The 16,690-nt window shown below is 39.4% G+C and overlaps 1 protein-coding gene across 2 annotated transcripts in view; it reads left to right on the top strand.

The window, feature by feature from the left end:
* The window catches only part of ARHGEF38 (Rho guanine nucleotide exchange factor 38), a 37,218-nt gene extending 23,993 nt beyond the window's left edge, over nt 1–13,225 (top strand). For both annotated transcript variants that reach the window (XM_426302.8, XM_046940769.1), the window contains exons 7-14: nt 344–477; nt 2,151–2,255; nt 3,317–3,439; nt 5,620–5,940; nt 7,512–7,652; nt 8,797–8,995; nt 9,145–9,398; nt 10,195–13,225. In XM_426302.8, the coding sequence (XP_426302.4) occupies nt 344–477; nt 2,151–2,255; nt 3,317–3,439; nt 5,620–5,940; nt 7,512–7,652; nt 8,797–8,995; nt 9,145–9,398; nt 10,195–10,380 (1,463 nt within the window). In that variant the 3' untranslated portion in view covers nt 10,381–13,225. The remainder of the gene's footprint in view (nt 1–343; nt 478–2,150; nt 2,256–3,316; nt 3,440–5,619; nt 5,941–7,511; nt 7,653–8,796; nt 8,996–9,144; nt 9,399–10,194) is intronic.
* The last annotated feature ends 3,465 nt before the right edge of the window (nt 13,226–16,690 follow it).

Genomic DNA, 16,690 nt, shown 5'->3' with positions numbered 1-16,690 from the left:
TATGTTACCTGACAAAGGACGCAGATTCCTGGAACATGAAAATGATAAAAGAATACATGTCATACCCATGTTCATCATCAGTAATGCAGCTGCAAACACCAATAATAATTAAGATGCAGCGATAGTGCTGTTTCTTATAGACTTGCCACATTGAAGCCTTGCTTCGCTATTCTCAAAGTTAGCACTGATAACAGGGTTTTCATAATCTCAAACATTTTGACACGAGATTACAGCAAGTGACATCAAAGTGTCTGATCTCAAATGGTTTCATATTTGTGCCCCCATCCCTATGAAAAGCCCCATGGATACAGATTATTAGTGTCACGAAATTCTCTGTCTGCAGTGCTGAAGTATAAGAGGAACGACGATGATGAAACCCTTAAAGAAAAGTTTTCCCGACTGAATATTCACTCCATTAGCAAGAAATCCAAGAGGGTCACCAGCCATCTGAAAATACTGACAGGGGGAGAACCTCAGGTACTTAACTCACCCAACTGCAGATTTGCATTGACAGCTTCAGTGCTGCTTTTGCACAGGCGTTTCTAAAAACATTTTAGAAATACAGTTTGTGGTGTCGCTTTTTTTCCTGCATCATTTATAAAGTCATTTTCTGAGTGTCACAGAAGACAGGAAAGATCCTTGTGATTGAAATAGAAAACAAGATAATGTATTCTTTATCCTTCCCTCTTTTATCTAAGAGTTTCTCAAGCTTGTGATCTTCAGCAGAGAGGAAGTGGCCAGTATTTTTGTGAAAGTCAGCTTCAGCTCTTCGTGGTCGGACTGGCAATATTTATTGTTGAGCTGTGAACACATTCTGGGTGTCTTACTGTCCATCCTAACATTCAGGTTCTGAGTCCTCTAAGGAAGATGAGTAGTAGTCCCAATTAGTAAAGACCACGAGGTTTGCCTCTACATGCCTAAGAACCTGTAAACATCAAAACTACCAGAGGCAAAGAACTCTGATAAATCCAATGGGTGTTAGGTAGGCAAAACCAAAACGCTCCTTCATAATTCCAAGGCTGTAGTTCAAAACCTACCAGGATAAACATTTCCAGAAAAGCTTCAATGTGAATCTCAAAGAAAATCAATTACAGCTGACCTTGAAAATGATATCTCTCTGTGCAAGACTGCTGGTTAAACAAGGTCATTTGACTTTCTGGATGTGACTTTACAAGATCTGTGCCATTTTTTCCTGTTTTGTTATTTACCAGTGGTTTCCCCCTTTCTCTGACGCAAACTACCCACATTTACTTTTTTTCTGCTCAGTTATTTACACAGTGGAAATTTCTGTATTTTTGCTGGTTTTCCCACCAAACCCCATGGAACACTGACAAGGCTATAAATTCAAAGAGAAATATAGAATTAAATGGGATTAAGGGGAGAGGTGAGGTTTGTTTTTTTTTTTTTTTTTTTTTTGGAGGTTCATTTTCTATTTTTTCGATTGAGTTTAAAATATTTGAGAATCATCTTAGACTCATGATACGTTACAGACTCAGCCCTCTCTCCTGCTTAATTAAAGAAAGTTTTCCATTCACATCTCTGAAACATGCTGTGACCCTTACAGCAAAACCCCTGAAAAACAGGCTTGAGATTTCTCAAATTCCTTAACTAAAAGGTAGGCAGAAATAAACGTATTTTCAGGGTTTCTACAGACAGCATTAAAAAAGTAAAAGCAGCCTGTTTCCAGCTGCTGAGGTTACAAGCTGAAGAGCTGACCTTGCTCTAGAGGTAACAGCTCCACCTACAGCCTGCATGGGAGAAGTCTCTCCATTACACACACGACCACCAAAGGAAACAATGCCACGACATAAAAGTATATCATAACTTATATCACGTTTTCACCATCGTTTCCCCAAATGCAGCGAAAATATACAAAAAATGAGATTTCTAGTGATACACGCAGATGTGCTTATAACAAAAAAGCAACGCTCTGCTTTCACAAGGTTTGGCAGAAATTAAAATCTCTGTCATGTGGTCCCATGCCTTCGACTTTTCTTGGATTCAGATCAGAGTTTGGGAGAACTAGGGACCAATCTGTTCTGTTTCCAAAGGGAGGAGTTTAAGGAAGGTCTGGGTTTTTTTCCAGCAGAGCTCTAGGGATTTCTCTCATTAGCCAGACTCCAAAATAACAGTGAAAACATCTGATTTAGGTGAAAGATCAGACATTCGATAAGGAAGAAAAGTTGTTTCGAAGCTTAGAGAAGACTGTGAAATCATGTGTGAAGAACATTTCATTATCCTCACAGCATCTACAGGTGGGTACATGCTTTTATGCAATCTGTTGCCAGAAACCATGTCCATAATGAGTTTAATGCACATTTCTGCCAGTGGTTAGGCAACACCAAGTTGTTTATAAGCAGATGTTTACATCACAATATCAAATAGGCTGTGCTTCTGCTGCATTACTGGGCCCATGGCAAAGAAGTCACAAAGCCCACACATCTGCCTTTTTCTCCTTATACTAGCAGGCTCTGTGGAGACCCACAGGAGCAGTGCAGAAAAGCTGTGCTGTGGTGGTACAGTTACTGATTTTAGTCACTGTGTGAAGCCACCATGTAGGCCATATATATATATATTCAGCAGTGAAACACCAACAACTACTCATTAAAAATGGCAAACATGAGTTGCAGCCATATGAATTAAAGTGTCCTAATCTATATATTCTGGACATAAGGATTCCTTCCTTCATCCTCTTGCTAGACTGTGTTGGCTAGCATTAAATGGACAGAGTGCTCAAGAGCTGCAAGTGTTAGTATTTTAATCTACCTCTCAGATGTAGGTTGGCTGGTAACTTACAGCTTTTTCCCTCTCATGGGTGACTTGTCAACTTTGTAGATGCTACAAGGCATATGTATACCCAAGCTGGGCTCAGAGTTTAAGAAGTAGGCAAGATCAATAGCCAGCTGACCAGAGCTTACCACAAACACACCTTGCTTGATTCAGCAAGGGAAAGAAACAAGGGAAGGCTTGTACAACGAAATGGTGCACAACAACCAAAGGTTGTTAAGGACTAGTTTACCTCCAGTGGGACACTCGTTAGATTGGGGCACAACTTTTTTCAGTTGAACATTAACAACTTTATTCTTCAACTGTTGGCACTGAAAATAGGCAAAACACAGGAAAGTGTTTTCACAGTAAACAATCCCCATGTTTCCAGCTCAAATGGCTGGAAACTGCATGGAAAAAAAGCAAATAGGTATGACAGATGGAAAATATTTCTGATTCCACCAATATTATTGCAGTATCTGCATAAGCAAAAGCAGCACATTATATAAATCATAACCCATTTTCATCTTCCTACCATCTTCTCATTTAGGATTCCATACATCTGGCTGCACAGAATATAACTGGGCTTCAGGAAATCTTGCAAAATGAAGATGATGAGGCTAACAAACACGCAAAGAAAATGAACAACCCTACAAATCTCTGTGAAGACCTTGTAAGTTTATGCAGTGTCCAACATTTCACAGATAACAATATGTGTGAGAGAATACGCATATGTGAGGAAGACTCAGGACAGGAAAGAGCAAAAAATCCTTAGAAATCCATTGGGAAAGATGAGTGTTTCTTTGGATAAATTGCTATAGGAAATAAGAAAATCTAGTCCTGTAAAATGTATTTACCCTAAAAAAAACCTAAAGAAAACTTTGTTAGTTATATTCCTAGGATTAAGCTAAAATCATTGTGCTAAGTTTGCATGTTTCTGCTGAGCTTCAGACAGGAGCAGCAGATCTGTTTTTTTTCTACTTTCCTTACCAATATTCACAGTTTTATAGTGATTTTTTTTTTTAAATCTTTGCTATACAGTCCTAATGTCTCTTCAAAATTGGGTAGGCTGCTGCTGCAAACAGTTCAACTTGTAACATTCAGAGCAGGAGGTTTACTTATGCTTTCCTCAGTCTGTGTAGACTAAAATTCAATCCTTTAAAAAGAAAAAAAAAAAGAAAACTGACTGCTAAAAAACAGATGATGACAGGGAAGTGAGATGGTGTAATTTCCTTTTCTTTGTAGTTCCAGAATTTACAAAGAGACTGAAAAATTAATCTAAATAATCAGAAATATCTTTGCAATATCTTTAAAATGAATGAGTGCATGAGGAGAGGAAAAGGGACCCTTCTATCACACTGAATGATGAGTGTGCAGTATGGAAGACGCCCTTCCCCACCCCACCTCCAGAACCAGCAAAGAAGCAGAAGACCGACCACAGCAGGCAAAACATAAAACCATTTTTCAGGAAGACACTTAGTAACTCCTACTGGCTCAGGACCCACCTGGCCTGAAGTCCTACGTAATTTCAAAGAACATTTTAATGTTATTTAACTGTGGAAATTTTTAATAACTATGTTTACTTGTTTTCTATTTGTCTTACATTTCAAACAGTCTTTATCCCATGTACATTTAAAAATAACAACCAATAATGTTGTCCTGACTTCGCATATTGAGCAGATGTTTACATGTTCTTCTGTATGTGTGTTATCTCAACAATAGGTTCATGTTAAAATATATATATATTTTTTTCCTTTTCTGCATTTGACAGTAATGGATACTTTCCTCTCTCATGTTTTAAGGAAAACTTTAGGGCAGGAATCCACAGTAGCCCCTTCACTTCTGGAAATCAAGAGCAGCAGCTTGGAAGAACTTTTTTCTTAACACATCAAAGTTTGCTTCACTAAACACAGCCTAGTTTTTCAAGTGGAAATAAGACAGAAGCCAGCAGTCAGTGCACAGCATCTTGGCCTTGGGAGAGCACTTCTGGTGCTAAAATGCATGTGCCCTCAACCATGGTGTGCTATGGAGGGGAAGAGGGATGGCTGCTCTTTTTTCCCCTCACACTTGATCCAATAAGTTATTTCACAGAGAGCATCCAAAGGCTTTAACTTGACAACGAGGTTTACTCATCAAAAGTCTGCACTATATTACAACACGTGACTATCAAAATATCTTTTTTAGTGCAATATTAATCCTTTGAGATGATTGGAGGCTAATAGGAATGTCTAAGAAGGATTTTTTTTTTAACCAGTTATCTACTGTTGCTGATTACTAAAGATAAAACCAACAAGCATAGCGTAACTTAATCAAGTGACCGTGTTCACTTAAACAGGAATTGATTTACTGCTATTTACAGAAAAAAAGAAAAGCAAAAGAAGAAAAAAGTTTTGATATCCTTTGAAACAAAGATTGTCATTGCCATTTAACAAGACCTCTAGGTTTTATATTGGCTGGAATTCTCAGTTTTACTCGAGTGTAGCACCACAAGGCACTGAAAAGCACACTCACCTACTCTGCAGTTTCAGTCCTCATGGTTATCCTTCACTGATCCTTGCCTTGGTTTTTTTTCTCCATGGTATCACAAAAAGCAGCAACACAGGCTGCGGGCTCCAGGGGACCATTTCCATTATCAGACACTTTAAGCTGCAAATCTGTTACCCCTCCTTTGCAACATTACCAAGGATTTCTAACTCATGCTAGACTCTGTGCTGTGAAGCTGCCCCTAACAGCAATACTTTGTGAAGGGTCAATTACAGATCACTTGATGGGCTGCAATCAGTGCTTTACCTGTTACTGTGTCTGAAGAACTGTACGAATGAAGTAACGTGGGTCTGTTTTATACCTTTCCAGATGGCTCAACTAGACAAGGTTGTTCTGACTCCTCTCTCAGCACTACAAGCCTTGTTTTCAGGCCCACAGAAGCTCATCCAGAAGCGCTATGACAAATTATTGGACTACAACAGCTACCTTCAGAGGTCAACAGGAGAAGAGCTTGATCTAGCAAAGAAAGACTATGAGGCTTTAAATGCACAGCTAGTGGAAGAACTTCAGGTATTCAACACAGCAGCCAAAAAGATTGTGTTGAACTGTCTGTATTTCTTCATTACCCTCCTCAGAAATATTATGTCTGCAGCACTTCAATCAATTTCTGCTGCGGTGGTGCCTGTTCCAGTAAGTATGTTATAGATAGACATAAGCTCTGTCTCTCTCTCTTTTTTTCTTTCTGTACAGCTTGGGTGGGGATGTGTAGGACACATACCTAAAAGCTACTGCGATTTTGATCGTTCTGCTGAGCACAATCAATTTCTTTTTCCTTGCAAGCTCGGCAAAAGTTAAGTTCTCAGCTTGAGTTTTGTCAGTCTTGGACTTTTTGCTGAGAATGACCATAATGGAGCTGCTCCAGCAATAGCAACGATGAGACAGTAGGGCAAAACAGAGGCAGTTCTTAGCATTTTAGCCTTGGTTTCTTTGGGTCTGCCCTGAACGGCCTAGAAGACAGAAATTCTAGGAGAGTGCATGAACTCTCCTGCTCGTGTTGGACATGCAGAGTCACACAGAAGCCTGCAGGGTAAGGCTTAGGACATGTGATGAAATAATTTCTATGGAAAACAAGTTGCTTTTAAATCCAGATATTCTGCAGAAGCGTCTGCATGGCAGGACTAGTCATTAAGGTGCAGTTCTGTCTGTGCTGAGAGTTTTAGAAAGTTAAAATAATTTCTTTTATGTAGTCACAGCCACCAAGGATGCCTATTGGAGCTAACAGAAGTGCATCAGCTCTTCCAGCCTGTTCAACTCTTTCTGTGCACTGTAAGCATTACCTCGAGATTATGAAACTATTATTAATTTGTGTGAAAATTACATGAAGTTTTGCTTTTGTTTTATTTTCCCCTGGAGGACTCGCACCCTGAGAAACAGAGCTGTGACAGTACTTCCAAATCCGCTCACCTGAACCTGAGCCATGTTTAGGCAGCTGTCTGGACAAGATTCTGCATAAGAAACATGTTGCAGTGAGGCCCTTTTGGAGTATCCCTTTCCACCAAGGGCTGACTTTAGAGTCAGGAGGGGCTGAAAAATTGAGAAAAGCAAAGTCAGGATCAAAACAGAGCTGCATTTTTAAACAGAATATAAAGGCTTTTTCTGCATGAAGAAATTGGATCCCTATAATGTGACCATTACATATTTTGGAATATACTCCATCAAGCATTGTTTTCTATGATGTTTTTCCTAAAAAAATTAACTCCCCTCCCCCCCTTATTTTTCCTGCTTACATCAGCAAATATATTTGGAGTTAGGCATACAAAAAGCACTTACCCAGTGCCTCAGACAGAATGCCAGCTTATCCACGTGTCTTTAACCTGGTATCAGCACAGTTTCACAAACACACAGCTGTAGGGTAAGCCTTGCAGCACATGGGCTGCTCTGATGCACATTTGCATCTGAAAGCAGGTGGCTCAGTACCATAAATGCAAAGCTGCTCATTTACATTTTTGTTGCTGTTTAGAATATTTTTTAACGATTCAACTTAAATCACCACGTCTTGTAAACCTAACAGTAATCATTAGTTACTTCTCTTAAACAGATCTTTCTTTTGTCTTGTGCCTAGCACACTATAGGCTCTGCAGGAAACAGCGATACCTTGTCAGATGTCTGATGCCTAGTGTTGAGCCCATTAAGCCAAATACACTGTCTCAAATCCCGTTACCATTCTGTTCATGAGATCTAACCTACCTTTATGTTTGCAGCTATCCTCCTCAAGCATCTGTGAAGTGCAGCATCAGTTGATGGAGGAAGTTCACAAGCTGAATTTTGTGAAGGAGAACAGCAGCGCAACCTTCATTGAAAGAAAACTGAGCTTGGAAAAAAAGAAACCTGTCCCCTCTCCAGTGAGTATCATACATCTGAATTGTGTGAAGCATCCTTTTCTGATCACTATTGAAACAAATCCACGTTTATACCATTCAGAGGTCTGGGCTTCGTCCCTTCACTGGGAATCTGAATTGTGTTACTGGAACGAAGCTGTTCCATTGACCAGTAACTTCCAAAGACTTTTCACACTCTTTTTGCGTTGTTATCTTGGAAATCCACTTGAAATCACCTCTGATTATCCTTAGGTCTTTATGCACATGTTAAGGCTGTATATGTAAAGATAGATTGCTTCTCTTGTTAAAAATTCTTGCAGTACACCTTCTTATTCAGAACTTTGCATCCTGCTTTTCTGTGTTTATTTGTGTGTACACACAAATAACACACAGATACACCTCAGAGCAGAAGATTCGGAAAGTCCACTAAGAAAACCATGTGCCTGTGGTTCCCAATCTTATCAGACATTTACAGAGCATTCAGAGGGTGTAGTTGACACTAGTCAGCTTACAGGAGAAGCCAAGGCAGCTGCAGGATTCATTTTTGCATCAGTGAGGCAGGTACACGTGCTCTTGCTACCATGGTGTGTTAAAGTCACAGTGATGTACAGCCCCCCCCCCCCCCCCCCCACTCAAACATGCTTCCAGCAGTTCATAGCACCTTGCCCATACACAGCAAGGGAATTCTGTACAAAAAGCAGACCATTCTGTTTCTACTCATTTTCTGCCCTAGCGCCTTGCCATGCAAGTTGCTACATGACCTTAGCACACCTCTGATAACTTTTGATTACACTTTTTGCAACTTTACACAGGAGTTCAAAGATCATTGTTCAGGAAAAACAGTTAAAGCAGGGACAGTTCACATACAGAACACTGGCTCATGAGAACAGAGTAATGGCTAAGAGGAACTTAATTAGTTATATAATTATGTATCTTTCAAGACCTGCCTGTTATTGGTCAACTATTACCATAGCAGTTGGACACACCCTTTCTGCACATGCAAAGGAGAGTTAGTTACATACAGTTGCGGAACTAACTCCTTTATCTGCATGTAGAAGCATAGTCAAGTTGCCACGTGCAGTATGAACGCTGGTTCCTTTCATGCATCTGTGCTGCTCAACAAACAGCCTCAACATCATTCCCACTGGATAATTTTTCCTCTTTTCAGCTCGAATCCCCACGCCAAACAGAAGACCACAGGTCCAAGCTGCTGTCTACATACAGCGCAGAACTGCTGTATCAAGCTAAGCGCAAGTGCAATGCCACGCAGGAATTTGATATTGATCTGCATGAAGGAGAAGTGGTGGCTGTTGTGGAGCAAAAGGATCCCTTCCAAAGTACTAGCAGATGGCTTGTTGACACAGGAAGTAAGTTCTCTGCACAAACATCCCAGTAACAGCTTCCTATTGATTTCTTTTCATTCTGGCCACATCTGTTTGCTTATGTCGTACTGACAGCTGCATAAAATGGTTTAACAGCATTTTGTTATTTTCTATCTTTTTACTCTGATATCCAGTCCTCAAGGGATACGTGTATTCCTCCTTCCTGAAGCCTTTCAATCCAGCCAAAGCGCAGAAGGACGTAGCAGAGAACAACTTCTGTGGTGATGATTTTGATATCAGCCTCTTTGTCTCTTCACGGCCCTCCTCCGACAGCAGCTCAAGTTCAGGGCACAAGAAGAGTGACAGCGACTCATCTCTTCACTCCTGTGAAAATCCCACAACTAATGGCACAGGGGCTGGAGGTTCTCAGGATATGGATGATCAGCATGTAAGTAAGATAACTGCTGTGCCCGTCTTCTTATTTTTCTCATCTCAAATGTACAGTTGTAAGGGTTGTAATTTAAATAGCTCCTTTTTGCACTGGAAAATACTTGTACTAATCTGTCAGAATGACACGGGGAATTTGCCATCCTCTGTCCTTTGGCTTTTTTAAACAGCTACAAATTGGCAAAAGATAATCAGTTCAACTGCAAATCTTAGTCTTGTCTCACAGAAAACACACCTTCACATTACACCACCACATGTACAGTGTCTCACAGTTCTCATTTGAGCTGCTTGGGGATTTTTCCGCTTACCTTTGACAAGAGAGCTGTAGCAAAGATGATCAGCAAGGCACAGAAGTGACCGGAATTTTTACCATCTTCAGCTCCCATCACTGCAGACAGGATCTCCGGCAGCTGAGAAGATGGTTTGAGAGATCCATCCTAACAGCTGCCATGTTTAAGAATAGGAGATTTAGACAAGGTGTTTCTCTCCTTTGAAACCTTGTAAATTCTCCAGCTAATACAAGGCTGCATGATGTGAGCTGAAAACTTTAGCACAGCACTCTTTTGATGAGCTTAGTTTGTTCCTTCCTCAGCAGAATTCCTCAGACCCTTCAGTTTTACTTATTATTTTGGCCCCGTTCTTTGTACACTGTAAGCAATTACGGACCATGCAGTTACGTACATACATATTATTAGACCTACTGTATATACAGAACTCACACTAACACACAACGGCCGGGTAAGACGTGGCTACATTTCTGAATTCAGATTTTGTATTTTGTGGCTTTCCTCTTTCAGACCTTCTATGCTGTTCATGCATTCCAAGCAAGAAGTGATCAGGAACTCAGTCTTCAGGAGTACCAGAAGGTTAGGATACTTCGCTTTTCTGACCTGAGTGGCAATAAAGAATGGTGGCTAGCAGAAGCCAAAGGTCAGAAAGGATACGTACCATCTAATTATCTCGGAAAGATGACATACGCTTAGGAACATAAAGGTCCATTCAGCCAGTTGCTATGAAGCAGGCAATAATAATCTATTATGGTGTGCAGAAAGCAAGACAAACTTACAAGTGATTGACAGAAGCCATGGCACCTGGTACAGCACACACATGATACTGAGGACCTCTGTTTCCCAAAAGCCATCACCTTGTCAAGACCTCCGGGAGGAAGCAATTAACAGGAAGACCGATTCTGATTAACACCCCAAAGGGCTTGCTCTTCCTATTGCCCCATAATTTTTGCTTTCAAAGAGTCCTACATCCAAATTCAACCTACAAGTTCACATCACAGCTGAAGTTACATTCCCCCCTCCCCCCCCCCCAACATTCAGCAAATAATATTCAAGATGAAGACAGCCAGCCTTGAAAAAGGACAAATTCAGCCTTCAGGGATTTTCGAGTTGTTCTTAAATCTCTACCTTGATGAATATAAACACAGCTCCAAACTCAAGCTTTTGGGTCACCTGTCTTTATCTCCAGCCACTTTTTTTTTTTGTAAAGAATCTTTTTTCTCAGTTGTGAATATTAGAGTAGGAAAAGAAAAAAGGTTTCATTTTTGTAGGACGCATTTCAGTTTAAACCACACTGATGCTGCTGGTATCAGTAGCTGGACTCAGAGATGAAGGTATATTTAGTTAAATATAGAAGTGGAGTGAGAAAAAAAAAGGGAAGAAACAGGTAACATGAAATAACGAGGTTATTTTCAAGAAAATAAATTTCATAACTACTTCATAAGGTAAGAAACAGCTTGCAGCAATATGAATGCGCCTCAGGTTTAAAATGACTTTTCCCCACACTAGCTGCTTTTTAGTGTAAGATCCAAGTAGTGAAAGGACTTGTACTAGATTTAGGAAATCTATTAACATTTGAGAAAAAAAAAAGTCAAGCAGTGCCATTCTAAGAATATTTACTGCCTAAGTGATTCTTTAGGTCAGATACAGGAATCATACTATCAAGGGAATACACTGAGATTTAAGATGTATCAACATTTAACTTCCCAAAAAGAAAAAAATCATTCTCATACTGAAAGCACCTTAACATTAAACATGCAGGAATCAGGATATGGAACTCAGAACTATTGCAATCCAATGACCACTAAGAACAGATACGTACAAGGTTACTTTACTTGTACATAACCTTATGCACTTACATCTTGCTGTTTCATAGCAAGCAAAAAAAAAACATTCATCCATGGATGAAGCTTTTTTTTTTAAAAAAAGAAAACTTTACATTTAGGTAAATGAAGAAAATAAAGTGAAGGATAGGGATGAAAGGGAGGAGCGCATGACCTTGGATGAATGAATTGTATGGATTACTATCAATTTCACCCACTGAGACTGCACTGCTCTGGTGCTTAAATTGTAAGATTATGGGGAAGATGTACACAAGAAGCTTTTCAGCATGTCTTACATTTCAGACTGCTGTATTTGTAGATATTCTATACTTTGCAGTAGTTGAAACAGTTTTAGAAATGACTGAATTGTATTTAATAGTGCTTACACGTCTGCATTAAGTCAAGCTATGTTTTATATTTCAAACCAGGAAGTTAAGTAAGGGCAAGAGTCAGAATAAAAAAGGTTTCTGTAGTGTTAGTTCTCAGAACTCAGCTTGAGTCACACGGAAGGCTCTGATTTTGAGTGTTATGTACATTCTCCATGAAAAATCAGGCTCTGTGAAGGTGTCTCTAAGCAAGTTCACATGCTGCTTTCCAAACTGTTCAGTAGGGATCCTGAAGTAACAAGAAGGATGAAGTAACAGTGACACTGTTTCTTTAAATATATGTAGGATTTCAGAACTTCTAGGAGGATTCGAATAAGCTATGAAATCCCACTTGATGGTTAGCACCCTTAAAAATGTTATACTGAGGGCTAATTTATGTGACTTCATTAAACATATTTAAAATCTTTACAGTATCTTGGGATTCACTAAAAAATGAGCAGGTGTTCCAGTGGATTGGCTTACTTAACCACCTCAGAAATTCAAAGTCTTGTGTATTACGGTTTGGTATTACAGGTGTCTCACGATCTTTTCTTTCGTTTAAAACAAATGAAAATCCAACTTCAATTATAGCAAAACCAAGAGATGCTCTTTGAATTAAAGCCTTCCTACAATAAAGAGATTTACAACCATTCAAATTAGACTTGCTCGGATGCATTTTTGTTAAGGTCCTGCTTTCAGTACTACAAATTCTGAGCTAGGTTAGGACTCCAGACATTCTTAAAAGCTGTGTAATATTTTTGCAGCTGATTCTGTGATGTAAAGAAGGTTACAATATTCTAAGAATTTCCTTGTTCTAATTAGTGACAAAACTAATTATTTTGACTGAAGCAGGAACAGGCTGCAGTTTAATCCTGCATATGCTCAAATACGCATTTTAGTTACTTGAACCACTGTGATAGTAAGCACGTACTTCCAGGACTGGGTCTGTTCAAACTGAAGTGTTTCTCCATTCATGGATGTTTAAGTGTTGACATTGGTCACCTGCAACCCTGCAGACATCCAAGCCAACAAACAATACAGTGTCTCTTGTTTGATCTTTGACAACTGTGCTGCCTTCCCTCTTAATCCTTAACTAAGGATTTACCTTTTCAAAACAAAAACACATGGAAGAATTCTTCCTTCTGACTTCTAATTGAGTAATTATGCCCTTCAAATACTAAAATATACCTTTGCTGTCATTTTAAGATAGATTGTAAAAAAATGCCACCTCTGGACTAGACCTACAAAAAAAAGTCATAATGCTTGTGCCTATAACTCCTCCTACAATAATGTTTGTTCAGAAATTGTGAAAATAATCTTTTTAAATTATTGTAATAAAAAATATTTTCCTAAGGCTGTTGTCTTTTTTTAAGTTATACAAAAAAAGAGACCTGATCCAGAAGCAAAGAGCTACTACATATACTACCTAAGATCTGCCTCTTGTTGTCAACTATAAAAAGCATCACCGCAAAATTAGTAGAGCAGAGGACAGTTGCATCAAATAATACACTGCCTTCTTAGTATACATCTTAGCTTCTTTATTAAGATATTAAAGCTTGCTCAGTACCTTGATAGCATATCAGCAGTTTTAAAATACACTTCAGGTCTGCAAATATGTTAGACCTGTTCTTTTCTTGCTACTTCTATGGTTGTGACCATTATTTATTGCCATGTCCAGCCAAAGCTCTGTCACATGTAGTGACAGGAAAAAAAGCTTGTTGCTGAAGTAGATTACAGAACTGCACGTTAGATGCCAGCATCTTTCCTGTTAGACTCAGATAGCACCAGCACCCCCTAGTCCAGCCAGAAGCAGTCATGCAAAAGAAGTAAATTGCCTCACATCACTAAGGAAATCAAGATTTGGGCATCTATGAAAAACATCCTATTTAAGTGGAAGTACATTTTCATACTGACTTATAAAATAGGTAAGAGAAGTCAAGAAGCTATACTTACAGTAGATCACAGAGTGATGTAGCTTAGGGGTAAAAGCCACAGGACTGTTTTCCAGTTATTTTTTTTTCCTAAACACTGAAGTATACTTTCAAAATTCAGAAGGCCTTCCCTCCCTTCTGCCTTACATTAAGTTTTTCAACTACAAGTGCAAATTCAGTTGGACAGTGCTGTAGAACAGATTCCTCTCCTGAAAATACAGTTAATTCCATCCTAACTTCAAAGCAGAAAACAACTGTTCCCTTCAATCTACTCCAGCTTTCAGCAGTGCCTATTTTATGTATACAAGCTAGACAGTTGATTTAAAAGTCCAGGTCTATGTTATAAATCCTTATTGATGTAATACTTCAGAGAATCACAATCCTAACTGACATTTTTATACCAACAGAAGGAGAGTCAAAATTTCATTTCAGAAGCTAGCTAAAGTACAACAAAAAGTTTTTGATATTAATCAGAGCTCCACTGCAAATTTTGCTAAATGTATGGCAAAACAAGGTGATAACAGCACCTTCTAATGGGGATACAGACACTGTGGAGCAATAGCTCACCCCTTTCCAACAGCCTAAGACAACAATTGCTACCCAGAGAGATACTGCTCCCTCAGCTACAAACCCTAAAATGAAGGTGAGGAAGGGTGGATCCAGGCTCCACCCCTTTCAGTTACTCAGGTGCATTGCTTGCACCTGTGCTCCCTGAGTTAGCCACACTTTCTCACCTGGTGCTCAGCCATTGTTTCATGCTGTGAGCTGGCAATTCCACTGTACTTACAGATCAGTACTGAGAATTTCAGCTAGACTTAGCCTTACTAGAAGGAAGACAGGGATGCACAGAAGGTATAGCATGTTATTTTGTCCTAAATCAATAGGAGATAACCTAAAGCCAACTCTCACAAGCAAAATTGTTTATTTGGACACAAGACAGAGGCAACTTTTATCTAGAACCTTCCTGTAGGAGCAAGTCCTATTATTAGAGTTTATACTTTACATAGTGGCACTCCAGCAATTAAAAGAAATCTGGCTTAATGCTCTACTTCGTAACATGAGCAACATTCTACAGAATAATATTTAAGAAGAAAATATGCCTTCTGATTGCAATCGGTATTTTTTCCTGCTATACCAACATTAAAAGCCTTTGTGCTAGAGAGTGAGAACGATAAGCTAATAAATGGGCAATAGAGGTTCTGTATTCTCCCTCCTAATACTGTCACTTTTAAATTGCCCTGGAAGGAGCATGCACTACAAAGACAAAACGTTTCCTTTTTTACCCCACAAGTAGTATTAATTGAAGCAGAAAGAAATTCAAGGTAGCTAGGGCAATCCTGAGTAAATGAAGCTATTCAGATGTGTAAAAACAAAAAACACTTAGCTTCCCCTCTCCTCTGTTCAGGTTTAAAAGTGAGGGAAGCAGCTGCATGTATCAGGTTTGCTCATCCTACATTTCAAACACATACAAAAGGCTGTGGTTTTCACGTACCTCCTAAACTCTGAGATATTTTCATGTTTAGAGATGCTCCCCTCAACAGAATGGAGAGGGGATCACTGCAGATAGATCATAGACAGCAAGATTCAGAATCCTCCAGTTCTTGAGAGATGAAGGAAACAGAGTAGCTAAGACAAAAGGAGCACAAGCTGCAAAGAATAGTTCAGGGGTGTGAGTGGAGAGCTGGAAGATGCAATGCTTCTCTGTGTCTTAGTAGCAGTAGGTAAAGCAATATGCATAATCTGCACATGGCTGGAACAGATTTGAAGCGTAACAGAACTGAGCAGAATATGTAGAATGAACTGAAGGGAGGCTTGTGGGTATGAGAGCTAAGTCTCAACAGAAAAATGAAACAAATGCCTCAAGAAGATGATCATGAGAAGCAGTCACACAGCGTTCAAACCTCCACTGTAAGAGCAGCCATAGCCATACTTCACTGAGGCTGGAGGCAGCTCATGAGATGCAAAGGGAAGAGAGACAAGGCCGATCCACTCTAGGCCCTGGAAGCAGGAATTTAACATACTGAACAATACCCACACAGAGACAAGCATCTTTCTGGTCCCCCCCCCCCCCCTTTTTCTACATCCTCTTTCAAGTTCTTCACATTATTAGCAGTTAGGAAGAGGACCCAAGATGCTTCTGGGATACAAGTAACCTTGGACACTGCTGATGTCCAGATGCAGCTCTGCCTTCAAACAGCTTCTCTCCTGCCATAATGGTGCAGCATCTGCCTCCTTTGCTCCTGGAACTGAGACATTAAAAAAGGTAGAGACTGATACAGCAATTCCCATGAAGGGCATGTGGAACACTCAGTATAACAAAGTTTCCCTATTCAGAGCTTAATTTTTTTTTTTCCTTATTCTTTAAGGAAGCAAAATATGAATGCTCATTTTCACAAAGGACTAAAGGAAGACATTCAGATCTCAGAATCATCTTCTGTATTTTGAAGTCTATACTATTAGAGATATTTTTACGTACTTTAACACAACATAGCTTCTATTGCTATTTTAGATACTTGCAAATACATAAATGAACTAGTAGAAAGGAAAAAAGTCTGTGAGTTGGGAAAAACAGTTAAAGAGACTAAACCTCATTTTCCAAGATATGTTGGCTAGCATGCAATACTTCTAAATTTCACAGCATGGAGTACCTAGGCGATCAAAACTTATCATGTTTCAGGTGCAGAGAGGGAGCCAACACCCTGACACCTAAAATAATTCCCTTTACGTTCTTCTAGTTTTCCTTCCACATCAAAACATAGTTCAATGAGATTGCACATTCAGTTAAAATATGTGGTGGACAATTATCCATTCAAAACACAACAGGACAATCCTAAGGTTCTTTACAGACTGAAAATACCATTTTGGCTCTCTTCCACTCTTCACAGGT

Source organism: Gallus gallus, chromosome 4 (genome assembly GCF_016699485.2).
Source record: "Gallus gallus isolate bGalGal1 chromosome 4, bGalGal1.mat.broiler.GRCg7b, whole genome shotgun sequence".
In the NCBI taxonomy this organism is placed as follows: Eukaryota; Metazoa; Chordata; class Aves; order Galliformes; family Phasianidae; genus Gallus; species Gallus gallus.
This window is presented reverse-complemented; position numbering and strand designations above follow the sequence as displayed.